Source organism: Macaca nemestrina, chromosome 1 (assembly GCF_043159975.1).
Source record: "Macaca nemestrina isolate mMacNem1 chromosome 1, mMacNem.hap1, whole genome shotgun sequence".
NCBI classification, from domain to species: Eukaryota; Metazoa; Chordata; class Mammalia; order Primates; family Cercopithecidae; genus Macaca; species Macaca nemestrina.
In genome coordinates this window covers 64,841,101-64,861,563 of record NC_092125.1, presented here as the reverse complement: position 1 = coordinate 64,861,563, position 20,463 = coordinate 64,841,101, and the positions used below count along the sequence as shown (strand labels likewise).

Here is a 20,463-nt window from a genome sequence, read left to right as displayed (position 1 = left end):
ACCTGACCAAGTACTCCAGATTAACATGTGTGGTCTTCTAGCCTTGATTTCTACCTCATACACACATTCTGGGCCCTTTTTCCCAGCATCTGCCTTGACACAGACACACACTGAATCTACCAACAAGGTGGTTATCTGAGTTGAGAAGTAAGTATTCCCTCGGCCTTCTGAGACACAACACAGACCTGTGCAGCAGAAAAAAAAAAAAAAAATGCCAGGTGGGAATCAGGAACCACCTGTCACATTTAAACAGTTCTCTGTCTAGGGAGAGACCACCAGCAACCTTCCAGGTGTGAGTTGGTGCAACAGCTCTCTCACCTGGAGGACAATGGAGAGGATTCTTTCTCAAGGTTGCCTCAGTCCAAGCACTGACTACTTCCCTTTGGAGACACAGCTGGCCTGCTGCAGAGACACAATCTCTCAGAGGAAAGGAGAGTGGAAGGTGTAGATGGGAAAGGAAAAAAGAAAAACTACACAGGAAAAGCACTGCAAGGGGAGGGGCAAGAACCACCCATCACAGACCAGATACTTTTTCTGACGTTTCCTAGAAGATGGTTTTACCTGCTTCTTTATTTAAAAAAAAAAAAGGAAGAAGAAAGAAAGAGAAGAAAAGAGACAGAGAAAAGAAAGGAAGGAAGGAAGGAGAAAGGGAAGGAAGGGAGGGAGGGAGGGAAATGGAAAAAAGAAAGAAGAAAAGAAAGAGAGAGAGAGAGAGAGAAAGACAGACATGTTGCAACTTCCTTTGTCACAGGACATGCTCAGGAACGAACAGACCCGACCCATTGCTTCACTTTCCCATCTGCACTAACCGAAGCCCTGACCTCTGTTCTCTCAGCTCCTGAGCTGCAGGGCACACACACAGCCTCCCCATCTCCCTGCATACAGTCTGCCCACTCCTTCACCTAGAAGGCTAAACTCAAGAAGGATGAGATTCTTCAGAGCAGAAGAGAAGCCATATGAGGGCCCAAAGGAGGATAAAAAAGGCTGTGCCACAGCTTCAGCCCAGCCATTTCTTTTTCATGCCTCCTTCGTGACTTCTCCCGGCTCTATGTGACGGTTCGGTTCACACCAATCTCAAGCATTGCCTATTACCAGATTCCTGGAGAGGCAGCATCTCTCCCTCCTTAGCCAAAATATGGGAGCCCCAGTGCAGTTCCTCACACTTCTCCTTAGAAACCATCCCACTGGACGTATTTTCATCTGCACCCTCCCCTGGGTGTGTCACAGGTATGTGTCCATGAAGTATCCTCTGCCCATGCCAGGCAGTGATCCCACCCTCTACTCCCTCCCACCTTGAAGAGCCCATTGTGTGTCTCTGCATCCTTCATTGGCCACCCTGGTGCCCAGACACTTAACCCCCACCCACTCCCTGAACCTCTTCCTTCAGATACAAAATGAGGAACCACATCACCTGGCGCCTACAAGAGTCAAATGACAACATGCAAGAAATGGTACAACCTGGATTTTGAGAGGAAGTCTTCTTTCATTCATTTTATACACACGGGTGTTCATTCCTCTAAACTGTATGTTTCCCAAGGCAGGGCCTACAACTTATTCATATCATCGTAGCAATGTGCACAAAGTAAGTATCCCATAAATATTGGATGATAAACTTAAATTGCTAGGTCATCTAAGTACCCAGTTATAATGGAGTCACAAAGGACCATTAGAGAGGCAATACTGTCAGCTGGAGGGAGCCTAGGTTTTAGAGCTAGACACACTCATTAATAAGCCTCAGGCTTTTGCCTTTGCATTTGCTATTCCTCTACCTGGTCCCCCTTCACACCCCCCAGATAGCTTTTTTGTCTGTTTTATATACTGATGTATATCCAGAACCCAAGATAATGCTTAGCACTTAGTAGGTGCTCAATAAATAACTGCTAATGAATTATTCTGTATATGTTTGAACATGTTTCTTCTGTAAAACAGGGACTTTCACTTTGCACTAAAAGGATTATTTTAAGGATTAACAAGAATGTAAGTAAAACACCTAACACAATGCCTGATATACAGTATCTGCTCAATAAAGACTTATTATTAATCTAGGAAACCTTCACAGAGTTGCTAAGTTTCCTACAGTGATCTGAATAATAGAAAATTGTTATATTGTATCAAACTCTATCTGCTGTTTTGAGCTATCCTTAGGGAAGCTGTACAAGTCACTCTTGGCATTGCCAATTAATTTTCTTGAGTAGTAAGTTGCTTTGGATCTCAAGGGTATAGAAGGCACCCACAGGCAAATCCTGCTTAGAAAGGCAGGGGTCCTAGTCTAAGCTGCTAGAAGGAATCAATGTTCTAAATTCTTCTCATCTCATATAGCAGAGGTATTAAAGGGGTCTAAACCCAAGAGGATGACCCTTGATTGTTCTGCCATTCCAAGCTAATCCTGCCATCTGGGCCTCCTGATGGCCAGTCAGCAGGAAAGACAGGAGGCAGGCATGGAGAAGAATAAACATTTATAAACATTGTCTGAATGAATAAAAACACTGTAGCCAGGAGAAAGGTGAAGTAACACTGTCCTGCAGAAACTGAGGACAGACATGATGGCTCTTAGTCCCGAAGGCTCCCTGGGACCCAGGCTGACCACTTGTTTCCCAGCATTAGGTTATTTTCCCAGCAGTGCAGATGCAACAACAGTGATGAAAGGCCTTCGGTGCAAGAGTCCTTCAAGGTCAAGTCTGGTCCTGTTCATTTACAATGAGGAGACTGAGTGAGGCCCAGACAGGTCCTAGGACTTGCTTGGGGCCACATAGGTAGAGTTAGTAGCCAGGTCTCTCAGATTCCAGTCTAGTGTCAGGTTCTCTTTCCTGTGCAAATCTGTTGTGGCATGGAGTTAAGAAGCCCCCTGAGATTCAAACCTCTGACCTCAGTCCCGGCAACTGGGTACTTGATATAGTTTGGATATTTGGCCCCTCCAAATCTCATGTTGAAGTATGATCCCCAGTGTTGGAGGTGGGGCCTGGTGGGAGATGTTTGGGTCTTGGGGGCAGATCCCTCATGAATGGCTTGGTGTCCTCCCTTGTAGCAATGAGTTCTCACTCGGAGTTCATACAAGATCTGGTTGTTAAAAAGAGTCGAGGGCCGCCCCCACCCCCATGCTCCCTCTTCTCAACATGTGACATGCCTGCTCCCCCTTAAACTTCCCCCATGAGCAAAAGCTTCATGAGGTCCTGACCAGAAGCAGATGTTGGTGCCATGATTCTTGTACAGCCTGCAGAACTGTGAGAAATAAACCTCTTTTCTCTATAAATTGCCCAGTCTCAGATACTCCTTTAGTGCAACACAAAATGGACTAATACAGTGTTTAACACTGGTCCGTCTTGCAACACACAGGAGCAGGACCAGCAGATAGAACACCATGGACTGCATCTGTGTGTCTATGCCATGTCTGTAGCTAACTAGAAAATGCCAGGAGCTGTAGGAAAGTTGGCAAGCTCCACATCTGTCCCTCCCTCAGTTCAAGTTCTCCAAAGGGCAAAAAGGTCATCTCCATGACTGAACAGGAATAGGAGGGGCCCTGGAACAGGGAGAAGAAGGAGAGGTATCAATGAGAAATTGTGGTCAGGGTCCTTGTAAGAATGAGAACTCTGTAAGCAGAAATAGAAGGTGCCTGCTTGAGTCAGAAGATCCAAGTGGGTAGAGGGAAGAAATGCTCAGAAGACTGTCTAAGAGCAGCTTTTCAGCAGCAGGAAAAATAAAAACAGACACTGTCAGAGATCATCACTCTACCCCAGCTCAGTCCCACAGAGCACAGCGCAGTACTATCCCACTTCTGGGGCTGCCACCGCCCCTGACTCTGAGGATTACCTCTAGTACATTACATTTAATATCTGTGGCATCCACTATTACTCAGTTATCACACCTTTATTCAGCAGCTAAGTATAATGTGTATAATGCACAGTGCCAAAATACTCTAGGATTCTTTTTTCAGAGACAGGGTCTCGCTCTGTCACCCAGGCTACAGTGCACTGACATGATCATAGCTCACTGTAACCATGACTTCCTGGGCTCAAGTGATCCTCCCACCTCAGCCTCCTAAGTAGCTGAGACTATGGGTATGTGCCACCACCGCTGGCTAATTTTTTTAATTTTTTGTAGAGATGGGGCCTTGCTATGTTGCCCAGGCTGATATCGAACTCCTGAGTTCAAAAGATCCTCCCACTTGTCCTCCCAAAGCACTGAGATTACAGGTGTGAGCCACCATGCCTGGCCTGTTTTTCAATGAGGACATACAGTCACTACATGAAAATAAGAGCATACAAAAATAATGAAGATGTGGGTTTTCAAGGAATTTACAATCCAATCCGATATCTAAAGAGGTGCCTTGAGTTCCTGTGCGGAATCTGGAAACAACATGCAGAAATGGCACCTTGAAAGGGGAAGGAAAAGAAGAAAGGTCATCAGCCTCAGAGCTCAGGTAGCTGAAGGAGAGAAATGTATTTGGTGTCTGCCATATCTTTGCATCCTTCAATGACACTTTTGTCCATGTCACTGATCTTTCTGGCAAAGAAATCATCTGCCGTGCGACTGGTGGGATGAAGGTGAAGGCAGGCTGAGATGAATCCTCACCACATGCTGCTCTGTTGGCTGCCCGGGATGTGGCCCAGAGCTGGGTATCACTGCCCTACACATCAAACTCCGAGCCATAGGAGGAAGTAGAACCAAGACCCCTGGACCTGGGGCCCAGGTGGCCCTCAGGGCTCTTGCCCGCCCGGTTATCAAGATCGGACAGATTGAGGACGTCATCCCCAACCCCTCTGACAACACCCACAGGAAAGGGGGTTGCCGTGGTCACTGCCTGTGCGCAGGACTCCTCAAATACTTTCCATTAACAAACTGCCTTCCTGTTAAAAAGAGAGAGAGAGAGATGCCTTGCACATGGAGAAATGCACTTAAACAGAGAAATAAAAGGTAAGAGTGTATCACCAAGTTTGATGGAGAAGAATGGGAAGACCCGCTTGTGGTGTGAAAGGTTCTGGAAAAGCAGCATCTGTGCAGGGTGGAATAGGTAGATATAGACAGGACGGGGGACGGGCATGGTACAGAGAAGACACAGATGGATAGATGCTAAGGTGTGTGGGTGGAAAGCACAGTTCTGTTAAAGAAACAACATATATAAGCCACTTAAGCCGGGGAGAAAAAAAAAGCACGTGTTCCAAAAAAAAAAAAAAAAACAGATTGGGGCCAGATCTGGGAAGGATTTGGATATCTCATGTATTCTGCAGGCAAAGAGACCCACTGAAGGGCTTAAGCTAGGAAGCTACATGATCAGGGCTGGCCTCCAGGCAAACTAATCCCCCACTGCACACCAAAGAATCATGGGGGCAAGACCTTCCTTCCACAGCTGAGGGTTCTCAGAGTTAGCCACATGTTTCAACCACCCATCCCACCCCCTACTACTCTCTATTCCTTCCCTCTCTGGTTACATCTCAAACCTAATTTCCTTTTAAAGCATCCAAGCCCAGGTAGCCAAATCAAATGCATAAAGTTAGCCGAGTTTGAGACCCAGGAGAGGGGGCACTGCCACCCTTCCTCCTCCTCTCTGTGAGCACAGGTCCCTAGAGCACATCAGGGGAAGAGAACACAAAGGGTATGAAGTCACTAAGAGTCCCAGGTGGGCTCTGCTAGAAAGGACATGAGGACATGATGCTCGTGAGCCTGGCAGTCAGAGGGAATGACAGCACTTGGCATGTCTGCAAGCGCAAGCATTTCCAAGGCAGGTTACTACGTATGCTCATTTTCTCCCTGTGGCCTCCCCATCTGCCAGAGATCTGGGTGCCTGTAAGGATGGAGAAGGCATGGGATGACCCCTCGCTGGGCTGTCCAGCTCAGCTGTGCAGCCAGGCTGCTCTGAGCTGCAGGGCACATGCAGCCTCCTCATCAAGCCACTTGCATTCCTAAGATGCTCCAAGTTCCAGACACATGGCCTTTAGTGTCCAGGACTCTCCCCGCAGGACCCTTTGAGCTCTGCAGAAGCCAAGCATGATGAGCAACCTGCAGATTCCTCACTCAGAGAGGCTGCCCTTCTCCAGCTCCTGTGTAAGCCTGGCCTTTAGAATCCTACTAACCTTCTTCTAGGAATCACAGAAGCCAAGGAAGGCAGTTGGGATAGGGAAAGACAGAGGATATGGCTATTCTGAGGACAGGGGCTCCTTCTGTCAGAGTTAAAAATAAACACTTAGCAACTATAACCAACTCTTCCCCGGCACAGGCCAATGGGCCCTGGCAGATTAATCTTCCCTTGCAGAGGAAATGAGGCCCCGGGGAGAGGTGGGAGAAGGAGGCCATGGACACATGGTCAGAGGATGTAACTCTAGCTGAAGGCAGAGGGTTCCTCAAGTCCTATGTCTTGGTTGCCATTACCATCACTCTCCACCATACACCCCTTCCCCCAAATAAACCGTAATTCCCGAAAGCAGACATAGAGCCCTCCTAGGTCACGATTAGTATCAACACCTGTCTAGGGATTAGAAAAAAAACATAAAGAATAGTAACGCCATGCTGAAGAACAGAATGCCAATGTCACACTCTGCCCAGTATCTCTCAGCTAAGCAGATATTCTAGCTACCTGAGCTCCTTTCCTCATCTTGCTCCACAAGTCTCCAGGATCTCTGGGGAGCAGAGGAAGAGGCCACACCTCCATGGACACACATCAATACTGCAGTCAAGAGGTAGAAGAAACCCATGCACTTGGTGATATTCTGCACGTGGCTGAGCTGGGAGGGCCAGAGGTGCCATGGCCTGACTCAGGAAGGAGGTACTGAGAGCCAGGGCCCAGTTTTTCTTGGAAGCTGACAAGATGACGTCACACTTTTGAATGTGGTAGCCCCAAGCCTCACAATGCGGGTGGAGAATATAACGTAGCAACAGGGCAGGAGTACATGGTAGGTAGCATGCTCAGTGACAGGGCAGTCAGGGTGAAGGCCTGGGGCAGACTATGCCCACATGGGGCTGTCCTAGCATCCCTAGGTAACTCTGGCAGAGAAGCCTGCTTGGAGGTAAAACTGGAGGAAGCCAGGTCTGGAGGCGAGCACAGTAGAAGGTCTGATCCACTCTGATGAGCTTGGTCACTCTCCTTTTTGTCTAACCCTTTCCCTACTGGGAAATAAGCAGGACAGCTTCACAGAGCTTTCATACACACAAATTCTAGGCACCTGGAAACATAAAAACCATAGCGCATCTCCCAGCACTCAGAAGAGTTAGCCCCAAATCACCTACCAAGCTCAGGCTAGAAGAGAAAGGGGTAAGCAGGGAGAACATCAGCAACAACTGAGAGAAACAGGTCAGCAGTGTGGCAGGAAGCACTGGGACAGCTAACAGGGCCTGGCTGTGAGGGGAGACTGCAGCAGTGGCAGGTTTATTTTTAGCTGTTGGGCAGAGGGGCTGAGTAACAGTTCTGGGCCCTGGGCAGGAGGCCAGGCTACTAAGGTCTGGTGTGTGCTGAGAGCCCCCTAACAATATGGATCATTAAAATGGCAGCAAACAATCAACTCAATCATCTCCCTGTAGACAAGCAAGAGGATAAGGAGCCCCGCAGGAGGACGAAGGGGGAGGAGTCAGCAAGGGGACAGTCAGTAGATCTCCTATTCAGCCCCTCCCCTTGGAGAGATTTCACCTTTGCTTCTGGTTCAAAAGAATCTTCATGGAGATGAGCCAGAGAGAAGGCATCAACTGTACAGCTCCCTCAGCTCCCTCATATGCTCTGAAACAGAAAAGGCTTCCATCGGGCGGCCACTGGCTTCCGCCTCTGGCCACCACTCTTCACCTCTCAGATGAGTCCAGGATGGACAGTGGCCACAGAGAAGCTTGGAAATGTCCCTCAAGAATAAGATGCCCTTTCATATGACCCTTTTGGAGAGCTCAGGTTCCCAGCAGAATGAGCACACAGCTTGGCTAGTCTTGGAGGAGAACACCAGATACAAATATGGGCTGACCTTGGCACCCTGTCCCAGCTCATTCTGGCACACAGAGGTGTTTACTGATCAGAGAATAAAGACCCCAAGAACCTTTCACTGCCAGAGGCCCAGCCCAACTTTATGTCTCCTTCTACTGTGGTTTTCTTCCTCCTCCCACCAAACCTGATGACCCAGCACAGAGGACCCCACAGTCCAAACCTCCAGGGCTGAAACAGCTGCTCTAGCGTTGCATGGGCAGGAAGAGGAGGAAAGAGAACAGACATCACCAGGCAACCCCTTTTCTTCCTGCTTCCTTGGATTCCTGATATCTCTTCTTACTCAGGCCTGTCTCAGGGGCTGAGGGTCACCTGAATATAAATCCTAATTTCCTCATCAGCTCTGGGAATCAGTCCCCAACTCTAAACTCAGAACCACCCCTAATCCATAACTATACCTTTGGTGAATTAGAAAAAGGCACTCCTTTGAAAGAACCCAGCCACACACAAAGACAAAGTCGAGAAAGGGGACAGTGGCTAGACTTCAGCCCTCCCTTAGCTCCTCAACCAGATCCCTGTGCACAGGGCACAGGCTGCACCAGCAATCACAGTGGCCTTCGAATGCCCCATGACTTGAAATGAGAAAGGAATCTCAAGTAGGGAATAGAGTTCCTCATCTCTACTTTGCACCACCACTACACCATGATTCTTCTGATTTTAAGGAAAGAGAAGATGCACACCCTGCTAAATTATGTAGTCTATCCTCTCTGCCGAGTCACCAGTTAGAACACTTTCTAAGTCTTCATACAAGAGAAGGAGCAGCTGGTCAGTGACGATTACTCATTAACTGAACACAGGCTGCCCTGGAGCCCGGCATTAAGCCCACGAAAGGGCATCTATGCTGACCCAAATACTGCTGATGGTCAGACCCGGAGCAAGTCAGCAAGCTATCCTGCCTGCCCTCCGCCTCTGGCCTGCAGCACCACCTTCTACTGCCTCACCCTGCCAGTGTTCAAGAAGCTGCTCGAGCCGACCCTCTATGCAATGAGCCCTGGCAAGTTTAGCCGACCTGTTCAAGGTCATGTAACTTGTTAGCAGCATATAAACACTAGAACCTTTCTATTTATGTATGTACTTATTTTTGCTTTCTTATCTAGCACATACCCCATGGTAACAAGCTCATCTCTACATATCTGTATCTATATATATCTTAAAATACAAAATATCAGTATTTTCCTAAAAACTAGAAAAGGTACACAGCAATCTGATTTGGGTTCTATAACTGCCATACATGATCACACTGTCCAGTAGCACGGCCCTTTCTCTTCACCAGTGCCCCCTTTTACAAGGTGACCTATGTGGAAAGATCCTAGCTGATGCGTTAGTGGAGCTCAGTTTTGCTCCACCAGGTCTGCAGTCTTCTAGCAACCAAAAACCAAAGGAGCCCAGACCAAGAGCAGGTCCCAAGGAACCAGGTCTCAAGATGTGGCTTGGATGCCAACACCATGTAAGACCTTGGACATGCCACTGAACCTTTCTGCACTGGCCCAGCTTCTTCCTCAGTGATGTGCAAGGAATCAAGAAAGACGGCGAGGGAGTGTGGGTTCTAAGTTACTATGAAGTGTGGGTCGCTTTGCCACTGGGCCTCAAACTATTACCAAGAAAAGCTGCAGTCCCTGCAAAGAACAACTCTTCTCTGCCCATCCACCTCCCTCCAGGACGCAGAACCATCTGGAAAGATACAGTGCAGGGGAAAGAGGGGGAAAAGAGACCTCACATGACCTTTGGCAGGGCCTGAAGTAGAGGGAAGGTAGGAGAATAGAGTGAATCCTGCACCACAGACATCACGCCACCAGGAAGAACCCTGGCTCAAAGCACGGCAAGGCTGCTTGGGAACTGGGCAATGGCTCAGATGCAGACAACTATGCCCTGCTCTTCCCCATCTTGGCTGACATTCCTCTTGGCACCCACTCAGCACACTCCTGGGCTCTGGGTAATGGGAGCTTTGGCCCCTCCCCTAGCCCAAGGATTAAGTTTGCCTCCCGCAATTCTGAGGCTGGACTCTTCCAGGCCCTCCTCCCAATCCCTTGTACCTGCTTCATAAGAAAAATCATCAACTGTGGATGGCCCAATCCCTCAGGTCCTAAGTAGTAGAAACGTCACAGGTCCCAACACCTTCCTCCTCCCATAAAGGGGTTCTTTTGTTTCCTAGACACCCACCAATATTTGGCCCTAAGGCCCAGGGACTGCTTTTCTCTCCCTTCCTCTCAAACACTGATCCCATATCTTAGCTGGAGATGGTCTCCAAGCTCAGTCAAAGCCCAGAACTCACAAGTGAAAAAGGACAATGAGCCAACCCGGCTTCGAACCTGCCTCAGCGGATACCAAGAGCCCTGCTGCAGGAGCCAGGGTCCAGGGCTAGGGCCAGGAAGGACAGGATCTCTGAAACCAGAAACCTGACCCTTCCCTCACAATTCTGCAAGCCCAACCTCAATGATCCCTAACCTTTTTGACACCTTCATGCCCCTCAAAAACTTTAAAGCCTGCTTTGACACAAGATGAGTTAGCTTCAATTTCGAGCCACCAACCCCTGACCACTCTGACCTCCTGTTCCTCTCCTCAGTTCTAGCCAGGCCAACATCACCACACCTCTCACAGACTTGCTTACTCCTCAGAGGCACAGCCATGTCCCACTGACCCCAGCCGGAGCCTCCCTTAGCTCCCAGAGTCACCACAGATTCCCCTCTTTCAAAGTTCCTCTATCCCAGCCACATGATTTAGCTCCCAGACCAGCAAAGTCTAGGAGAACTTTCTGCAAGTATGAAAATGTTCTTCTGCACTGTTCAATTCAATAGCCATTAGCTACATGTTTACTGAACACTTGAAGTGTGGCTAGCAACTGATTTTTCAAATTTAATTTAGTTTAATCCATTCATGTTAATTAATTTTAATTTAATTAGTCATGTGAGGGTAGTGGCTACCAAATTGGACAGTGCAGCCCTAGCCTACATGTGTTAATTTCACCTTCTCTAAATAGGTTTCTTGACTCAAAATTTTACAGGCCAGTTTTTACATGTGTGTCCTCCATGCAACTAAGCTTATGACAGATACGCAGCAAACTGTTACCTATCTGTAACCATATTGCATATAAAAGAGGCAGCTTGGTCAATGAAATTTTCCTAACCTTGTGACTCCTCCAGCAAACTCCAGTTTGGGACACTGCCTCTCACCTAGCCACACTACCTGTCTTGCCCTCCACAGGTACACAGTATGAGGTGTGCTGGAAAGGAGATGGTGCCTGTACTGTGAGGATGTGGGAGCTCTGGCATTTCCCTCCAACAGCATCCAGAACAATCATGAGAGGCTCTAATCATCTCCCCTTCACCAGAACAAAGGAAGTCACATCGCAGTGGCACTTCCACGACGACGTAGGGAGAGAGGACTGCTGGAGAAAGGAAAGAAAAAGAAACTACAGGACCTTGTTTTCTCTAATCCACGCAATGGAAAGATACACAGAGATAAGTTACGACAACATTCTATAAAGCAGCAACATACCTCACCTAATCAGAGTTGCACCGCAAAGAAGAACAACGATACGGTCTTTAATTAAATTTGTTGAGCTAACACCTAAGGGTCACCATGACACAGTGAAGTAGCAAGCAGCTGAGGAACCCTCCCGGGGAATACAACTAATTAATACACAAGTGGGTTGAGACTAGGTGTCCTTATCAAAGAAATAATAGAATTCCCATGTTCTTGTACAAAAAACAATAAGTAAGGTGTCTATCAAATACTCTCTTAAAAAGGGGAGGGAGTGGTTAAAAAAATGCATAGAGCTACTGTTGAAGTTCCCCTCCAACTTTGGGGACTGTGCTCGAGGGCGGGGGGGCAGGGGGGCAAATACCCACCCATCCCCCTTCGCTGACCTCCTCTCCTGTCAGTCAGGGCCTGAGGTGACAGAACAGCTCCTCAGGCTGGAGGCACCCTGGAGCAGCAGCTGGCCATGTCCCTGAGCCTGTGGCTCAGTTAGGAAGTAAGTGGCAAGAAGCCTGAGATTGGGAGTCAGGCAACCTGGGTTCCAATCCTGCCTCTGCCAAGTGAATGGCTATGGTACGTTGAGCAAGTCACTCCCTCACTCTAGGCCTTGGTTTTCTCTTCTGCAAAAGGAGGGGGCTGGACAAAATGACCTCTCAAGTCCCTTGCAACTCTGACTGGAAGCATGACTCAGAACTTAGCAAAAGCAGCCAGGAGAGATGGTGAGGTAAGGTCAAAGCACCCACCAAAAGCATTTAAATGGGAGCTCTCTGAGGTGGAGGGAGAGAAGCAGCAGGGTGAGCTGGGACTGTTTTTCAAACGCTGATTTCACTTAACAGGGCTAAGAGGTCACCAGACTACAGGCAAGGAGAAGAGCATCTAAGCACCTGCCAGCTGCCATCAACTCTCAGAGCTGCAACATAGCAGACTTCTGAACCCCAGCAGAGGCTGGGCTGCTGCCCCCCAGCTCTGCCCTAGCCCCCAGCATTGGCCTCTGCACACTGCAGAATAGAGGTCTCCTCCCCTTTTCTCAGGCACCTTCCCAAGGGGGTAATCCCTCCTGCCCCACTCCATCTTCCTCTCCTGCTTTATAATCATGAGACTTCTGGTTTTGAAAACCATTTCACTACTCAGCATCTGAGGTTAATCAAAATTCAAGATCTAGAAATCTCTTTGGTGTGTGTCTCTGGAACAGGGTTCTTTGAACCAGATTCCCCTCACAGCTGTAATTATGTCTCAGCCAATATTTGGATATGGAAGTGCTGTTAACACTGCTGTCAGACTCCAAATGCCTTGTCTCTCCTTTATTCCCCCATTATTACGTTTTAACACAAAGATGTGTGTGGGAAATCCACAATTTAACAGTTGAGTCAACTTAAAAGATCTGGGAGCAGGCTGCCTGTCAAAACAGACTGACTTCACTCTTCACCCACTTCTAACCTGAGAGGGATAAACTATAAGTGTTATTTAACACACTGCTGGATTTTTCCTTCCAAAACTATTCAAAGTAGAAAAATATCTAAACCTCTATCCCATTAGTTACAAGAGAAATCTGAATTGCCACTCAAAAGCATTTTACAGGATGATTTTGTGCATGTGTCTATTACACAGAATACAGAGCAGAAGCTGGGAGCTTTTGTTCTGAACTCTTTACATAATATTCCAAATATCCAAGAAAATGAACAGCCAGTGTTCCCAAACTACTAATGGGTGAAGGCAGATGGTGTCTCAGAGGGGACAGCAAACGCTCCTGTAAAGACCGTCTGTCACTTCCTCAATGATACAGGTTAACTGTGGTCAAACTGTATTCACCCAACTCCAGTCCCCAAGGTCATGGAGTTGGGTGAATGGTCAATCCAAACAATTTCTCCTCCTCCTTTCCCTTCAGTTATGAGTAGGGAAAGAGAAGTCTAAGGCACAAATATTGAAGTGTTGAAGATACTTATTCCCTCTCCAACAGCCAACATTAAACAACAACCGAGATCCCACAACAAGAACTTACAGCAGAAACCACAGAACTCTGACAGGGTTGGGTATGAGAGCAGCAGGAAAATAATTCTAGAGGCCTCAAAATCTAGAAATGGAACATGCTTGCTCTGTACAACTTCGAAGTACTGGTGTTTTTCAAAACATCTGATTGTATATTCCAATAGTTCCACCCATACCTCATTTCTGAGTTTTGTATTTGATAACTGAAATACAGCTCGCTATGGGGGCTGATGGGGAAGAGAAAAATACAACACAGGAAGTATTTTTCTCCTCCTCCAATCATTGAGACACCCCAGGGGAAACAAACCTGAAATGTCACCTTTAGAGATTGGTTTGACCTGAAACCCCTGTGAGAGGAAAACCTTGTTGGTGTCCCTGCAAGACCGGCTCACACTTCACTGGGGACCCACCCATCTCCAGAGACCTCCCACTCCATTCTGTTTAACTTCTGAAGTCGATTTTCTCACTTGAATCCTTATTCTCCCCACCACCACACCCCTTAAAGAAAGAAAAGGGATGGGCTTCCCCGGCTCAAAGATAATGTTTCCTCAGACTGCCCATCACCGCGCGAGTCCAGGACAGCAAGTGGCCCTCTCCGGGAGTCGGAATCAGCACGGGTCCGGCCGCGGGTTACAGACTCAGTTCACAATCATCAGCCGGGCCGCGGACACCGCCGGCCTCACCCCGGAGCCGCCCCGCGCGGGGGTGGGACGGGGCCAGCTCCGGGATCCAAACAATCCCGCCCCCGCAGCCGGGGGACGCCCAGGACCCTGCCTCAGCACACCTCCTGGCTGGCGCGCCCCAAGGCGGCCCGGATGCCCTCCCGAAGCTCGGGGAAGTGAAATCACACATTCCGGCTCCCAAATAAGGAGCGAGGCTAAATAAACCTCTGCGATCCGACTTCTCCAAACCAACCGACCAACCGGCTCAATGAGTAATGGGCCTTTTGTGCCCGCAGAGAGAGAAAAAGGAGGGAGGAGAGGACGGGGAACCACCCCCCCCCAAAATCACTTCCTTGAGATGGAGTGAAATTAGCAGAAGTCCCGAGGCCAACCGTTCCGACTCGTCTGGATTCCGCTCAAACCCCAAAATGGCAGGGTCCCCTGAGTCCCCGGAGCGGGTTCCAGGGCTCCCGCCCGGGAGCGGCCGGAAGCGGTCAGGGTGGCGAGGGCGCTGGGACCCGCCGCCCGCCCCGCACTCGGCACCCCCGGCCCGGCCGCCCCGCCCCGCCGCGGCCACCCCTCCGCCAGCGCCGCGACCCAGGCCGGGACGGGAACCCGACGCTGGGGAGCTCCAGGGCCCGGGGCCGGCCCCGCCTCCCCTCCCCGGGCCCCAGACCTACTTTGAGGGCGAATTTCTCCTGGGTCCTCTTGTTGAAGATCTGCAAAACTTTCCCGTTGATGCCCAGCCCCAGGACCTGGCTGGTGACCTTGTAGTCATCGATGATGGCGTTCTTCTTGATCTGCAGGCCGGACTTGACATGGAACTGCGGGAACTGCTGCGGGGGCGGCGGCGGCGGCTGCGCCGGGGGGTGCGGCGGGGCAGGGGCGGGGGGCTGCGGCGGCGGGGCCGGGGCGGGGAAGGGCACCGGCGGGCTCTGGCCCTGGGAGTTGGACAGCATGGTGCCCGGGGGTTCGGGGATACGGGCGAGGGTGCCCGCGGCCGCCCCCTCCTCCGGCTCCGGGCCCCCTCCCCGCCGCCCCCCGACCGGCTGCGAAGTTCGCTCCGAGCTGGAGCCGGCTTCCCCGACCCGGCCCGGCTCCAGGCTCGGCGGGTCGCGGGGCTCCGTGGGTCCCGCCGCTCGCCGCTGGCGCCCACCGGCCCGGCGCCCTCCCTCCCTCCCTCCCTCCCCCCGGGGGCCTGGCGCTCTGGGGACCGCGGGGCGGCGGGGGCCCGGCCGGGGGGAAGCGGCCGCGCGACAATGTACCCAGCCCCGGGCCGGCGGCCGCGTCACAGCCTCGTCTGCGTCCGGGGCCGGTCCTTAAAGGGGAGGGGCGGGGGGCGTGGCCTGGGGAGGCGTGGTGTGGGGGAAGGGCGGTCCTTAAAGGGGAGGACGCCCGGTGCCGGGAGCTGGGAGGATCGCGGAGTAGTCTGGGGGCTGCTGCCTGGGGGACAGGGAGCGAGGACGAGGAAATCCTAGTTCTTAACCAAGGCCATGCAAAGGGAGAGGGGAGGCGTGTCAAAGGAGCTGCTTAATTCAGATGGAAAATCCACTCCTCTCCAATTGTCTGGGCCTCTCAGCGTCAGCGAAATTGGGAGAAGGGTGTATTTCCAAGGAGAGGGATGGCTCGTAGGTGTCCAGCTAGATGAGACCTCGCGGGGGAGCTGGAATCGTCCCAGGAAAAGGTGTGAGCCAAAGGCGGGCGTATTAAATATTTCCCTAACTTCAACATTTTCCTCTGAGGTTTTTTGCATCTCTTTTCTCATTAATTTATTGTTTTTCAGTAAAGACGTATTATTGTGTCAGGAGCACTTTACTAATTATACCTTTGAACATGTTTTCATGTAAAAAAACTAAAAAGGATACAGGGTGGCAAGAGGATGGGTTGAGATTTGGGCCGCCATAATTCCCGCCATCCTTTGCCACGGATTGGCTGCGTGAGGCTGAGCAAGCCTTGCACCTCTCTCTCCGTGGGAAGAACAGTGAGAGTTTTTCAAAGGTTGTGGGCAGAGTCAGAGGAGATAATGAAACTGAAGGGGAGGCCCTGGGGAATGGCTTCTGATTTCCGATGTGGAAAAATTAATCCGTAAGAAGTGGGTTAGCCCCGTGTATCTCAGGAAAAGCCCAGGGATCTAGCTGGACCCTGCATAGAAGCTGCCAGGAGGCCTCCACACACATTCTAATGGGGTTCGAGATGACCAAGTGCATCCCTGCTGACCTCCCACCTCTGACTGACAGAACAGTTGAGAAATGGCAGGCGACCCAGACAGGTGAACACAAAACCTCAGCTTAAGTCTTGGTGAGGCCAGTTAGAGAATGAGGCTTGACCTATGGCCACACATTCCCCCTGAGAGGTCCCCCAAAACTCCAGAAAGAAGACAGCACCTCCGGAAGGGGCCCTTGGGGATAGAACTTAGGTAGGTAAGGCACAAGTGCCAATGTCTCTTCCCTCATTCACCTTTCCCAGAAGATGCTTGTGGAGGCAGGAATGAGGGGGAGGAGTGAGGGGCGGGACTTACCCTTCCAACGCTGTCCTTTCCTGGGGCAGGCAGGGCTCTGTGGACCAAGGAGAGACATGGTTTCCCGGACACGAACATTTGCTCTTCTCAAGCAGCATCTGCTTAGCGCCATGTACAAGGTGCCATGCTGAGCCCTGCAGCGGTGGATGGTGTTAATCTGGTGGGGAAGAAGACAGATACCAGTGGCACAGAGAGGATGGCAGACACCTTCCTAGGAGCCCAAAGCACAGGGATTCTCTTCTGTCTGTAGCAGCTAGCAGCTTCCTCCCGAGTCTACAGGATAGATATGGTTAGACAGCTCCCCGGATTCCCTTGACTCTTCAAAGACAAAGACACTACCTAAGGCCAAGGGGATGGGAAAACATCTTCACTCCAACACTTCTATAGCACTGCTGTCATCTCCCGGAAGCACACACAGGAGATGCCCAAGGACAAGAGGAACACAGAGGTGGGAAGGTGGAAGGCTCCAACTGCTCAGGCTCTGGTCTGGGGCTGCTCTGGAATCTGAGTTGGTCTTTTTTCTCTTTGCAGAGTCACTGGAGGCTCCCTATGGCTTGGTGTTGAGGTATCACCTGTTTTTCTCCACAAAGCTAGAGAGTAACTTCTTTCTGCCTTTTCAGAGGCGACAAGGCACAGCGGTAAGATGACAGGATCTAGAGACAAATGAGCTGAAGCCAAGGCTGTCCTCCAGCTGGGTTACCTTGAGCAAGACATGTAACATCTCTCAGTATCTGAAAAAGAATAGAGAAAAACAATAAAATCTACTTTCAGGGCTGAGAGAGAATAAAATGAAATAGTAATTATGAGAACACATCCTAAAGCATAAACTATAATTTATCATTAAATATTAAATATCACCATTATTTGGACATTGTTGGCTTGCTCCTCTGCTCTGTGCCCACAGCCTACAGATCTATTCCTGATATCAAAGCCGCTTTCCTACCAAGCTGGAGCTCTGGGGAGATAGTGAAGCCCTATGACCTAGGAATAACAGGACAACTGAATTCCCACCTGAGAGTCCTCCCAAAGTTGCAAGAGCCAAATAGGCCTAGGGGGCACACAGGGACTCTGAGGGTACATACATAGTGGATAGAGATTATATGAACTGTGCACACAGCACCAGAAAACACACACATATATGAACACAACACATAAGCACAGCATGCCATGTAATAGAATAAACGCCTAGTGGATGAATAATTGAGGAGTGAGATGTGCTAAATGCAGAAGCACTGGACAAGAGATCCTGAGTCTTAAGTTCCATTCTGATACTGTCTCACTATGTAACCTCATGAGAGCCCCTTGCTCCCTCAGTTCCTTCCTTCTCATCTATAAAATAGTGACAATAACATCTGCCTTGCCTACTTTGTAGGGCTTGTGCAAGGATAAAATAAAATACCCACAGGAAGCAGTCCAAAGTCCTATTTGTGTAACACCAGGCTCTCAGCTATCTGTAATGAACTACTTAATAAACAGTTTTTATGGATGTGTAAACGCACTTCAAAACTTGAAAGTATATGCAAATAGAAAGTCCTATTTTTGTCTACTATTAATATGCAAACACATATGCCATACAATATAGCACACACAAAGACAATTTAAGGACCTCAGGTACATAGAAATGGATTAATTATAATCCTTGATTCATGACACACTCTCGTCATTGGATCATTGATCCATGCAGCTCCACTTTTATTGTTAGTTAATAATTATTTTTAATAATGCAGTAAGCACCTGTGAATCCACTACCCAAAATAAAAACTAGAACTTCAACAATTATGTACATCTAACTAGATGATTCCTCCACCCACACTCCCCCAACTCCTCCATTTCCCTGGCCCAAGACCCCATCATCCTGAGTCCTATATTCATCTTTCCCTTGCTTTCCTTTTTATATAGTTTTATTTCATGAAGGCATGTTCAAATGTATCATAAAAGATGAAACTCAAATCATCTTAAAAGGGAGGTGGCCAAGGGTGACTTTAGCAGCAAGACCAGGTTAAAATAAGAAAATGCCTTGTCATAGTTTCAAAGTATTCCTCACCTTCTTATGATGCTGCTGCTGCTGCTGCTGCTGATGATGATGATGATGATGATGATGACAATGTTTGTTGAGTGCTTCCTGAGTGCCCAACACTGTGCTCATCCCTCTACCTGCATTGTCTCATTTAAATCTCATGACAATCCATGGCCGAGATTGCTAGCTGGGTGGGCTAATACCTTTTTTTCCTCTCTTTGACAGTAAAGAGCCCCCCATATTTAGCTAAGCACAAGACTGCCTGGAATAAAAATTACATTTCCCACTTGTCCAGCCTCCATTACAGCCAGTTACCTTCATAAGATTAAGTTGTAACCAATGACTTGTAAATGGAAGTGGTTTATGGAAAGAGGTAGGTCCTTCTCCTTCTCTTTTTTCTTTCCTACTGGCTGGAATAAAAATTTCACAGCTGGAGCCATCTTGGATTGTGAAGTGGAGGTTACAGGTTGAGGAAGACAGAACAAAAGGACAGAAGGAGTCTGTATCCTAGTGAGCCTAGATCCATCATATCAGCACTGAACCACCTATCCAGACTTTTATATGAAAGAGCGATAAATGGCCTTCTTGTTAAAGTGACTGATGGTCTAGGTTCTCTGTCACTCACAGCCAAACCTTATCCTACTTTTATACAGCCCTATGAGGTCTGTACTGTTATCCTCACTTATCTGTTGTCTAAACAAGAAAACTGAGTCCCAGAGAAATTAAAGAACTTAGGCCGGGCGCGGTGGCTCAAGCCTGTAATCCCAGCACTTTGGGAGGCTGAGACGGGCGGATCACGAGGTCAGGAGATCGAGACCATCCTGGCTGACATGGTGAAACCCCGTCTCTACTAAAAAAAAATACAAAAAGCTAGCCGGGCGAGGTGGCGGGCGCCTGTAGTCCCAGCTACTCGGGAGGCTGAGGCAGGAGAATGGCGTGAACCCGAGAGGCGGAGCTTGCAGTGAGCTGAGATCCGGCCACTGCACTCCAGCCTGGGCGACAGAGCGAGACTCTGTCTCAAAAAAAAAAAAAAAAAAAGAAATTAAAGAACTTTCCCAGAGTCATTCCACTAGCAAAGGACAGGACCCAAGTCTTTCTGACCCAAAGTCCAGGCTCACGGTCCTTACTGTAGATCCTGAGCAGACATACACTCACATATCCTTCTTAATGTCAGAAATACGGTATCTGCTATTTCTGGGCAGGAATTGCCTGAAGAGGTATGGGCTATTCTTTCCATTTTAGAGCAACATAAATTTTCCACCTCAATTTCCTTCCATCTTGGCCTAATCGTTACAGCGTATAGGTCTATGTTAATTTGCATGACTGGGTTATATGATAGGATACATTGTGACAATCTTTTTCTTCAAGATTCCCCCACCCAGCCTTCACACCATCAGGGAGTATAAGTTTCCTGTTTTACTATGACGTGGCATTATGAACGAGTGACAGAGGGTGGAAATTTATGGAGGTGGATTTCTTGGAAATTTTCAGCTAACACTCTCTTGATGAGAGAGGATCATCCACAGGCTGGCGGGTCTGCGCGTGAACACAGATAAAGCAGCCTTTGTATCCACTGCTACTACCACAAACAAAATATTGCAAGAAGGAGCATGATTTACAGAAGAAGCTCTGTCCACTAAAAACCCACCCTTGGAAAGAAAATGGCTCAGAGCCAGAAAGAAGTAGTCTTCATGTCATAGGCTAGTATTTCTGTGATAAAATGAGAAATTCCCCCAAAGCAAAAGTGACAGATATATATATACATAAGACTCATTAGTCACAAAAATTTCTGGCCCAGAAAATGACCTCAAAATATTGGTCAGGATGGTCTCTACCATCCCTTCTATCTTAG

At 49.0% G+C, this 20,463-nt stretch overlaps 2 protein-coding genes across 4 annotated transcripts in view; both read right to left on the bottom strand.

The window, feature by feature from the left end:
• LOC105484848 (MAPK activated protein kinase 2) overlaps window positions 1-15,369 on the bottom strand; it is a 48,808-nt gene extending 33,439 nt beyond the window's left edge. For 2 of the 3 annotated variants that reach the window (XM_011746900.3, XM_071079365.1), the window contains exon 1: window positions 14,757-15,369. In XM_011746900.3, coding sequence (XP_011745202.2) covers window positions 14,757-15,035 — 279 coding nt within the window. In that variant the 5' untranslated portion in view covers window positions 15,036-15,369. The remainder of the gene's footprint in view (window positions 1-14,756) is intronic. The other variant, XM_071079354.1, reaches the window with a different exon arrangement.
• Window positions 15,370-17,239: 1,870 nt separating this feature from the next.
• Window positions 17,240-20,463, bottom strand: part of LOC105484847 (dual specificity tyrosine phosphorylation regulated kinase 3) — a 49,062-nt gene continuing 45,838 nt past the window's right edge. Inside the window, exon 5 of the transcript XR_011613364.1 lies at window positions 17,240-17,325. The gene's annotated coding sequence lies outside the window, so the exon portion shown is untranslated. The remainder of the gene's footprint in view (window positions 17,326-20,463) is intronic.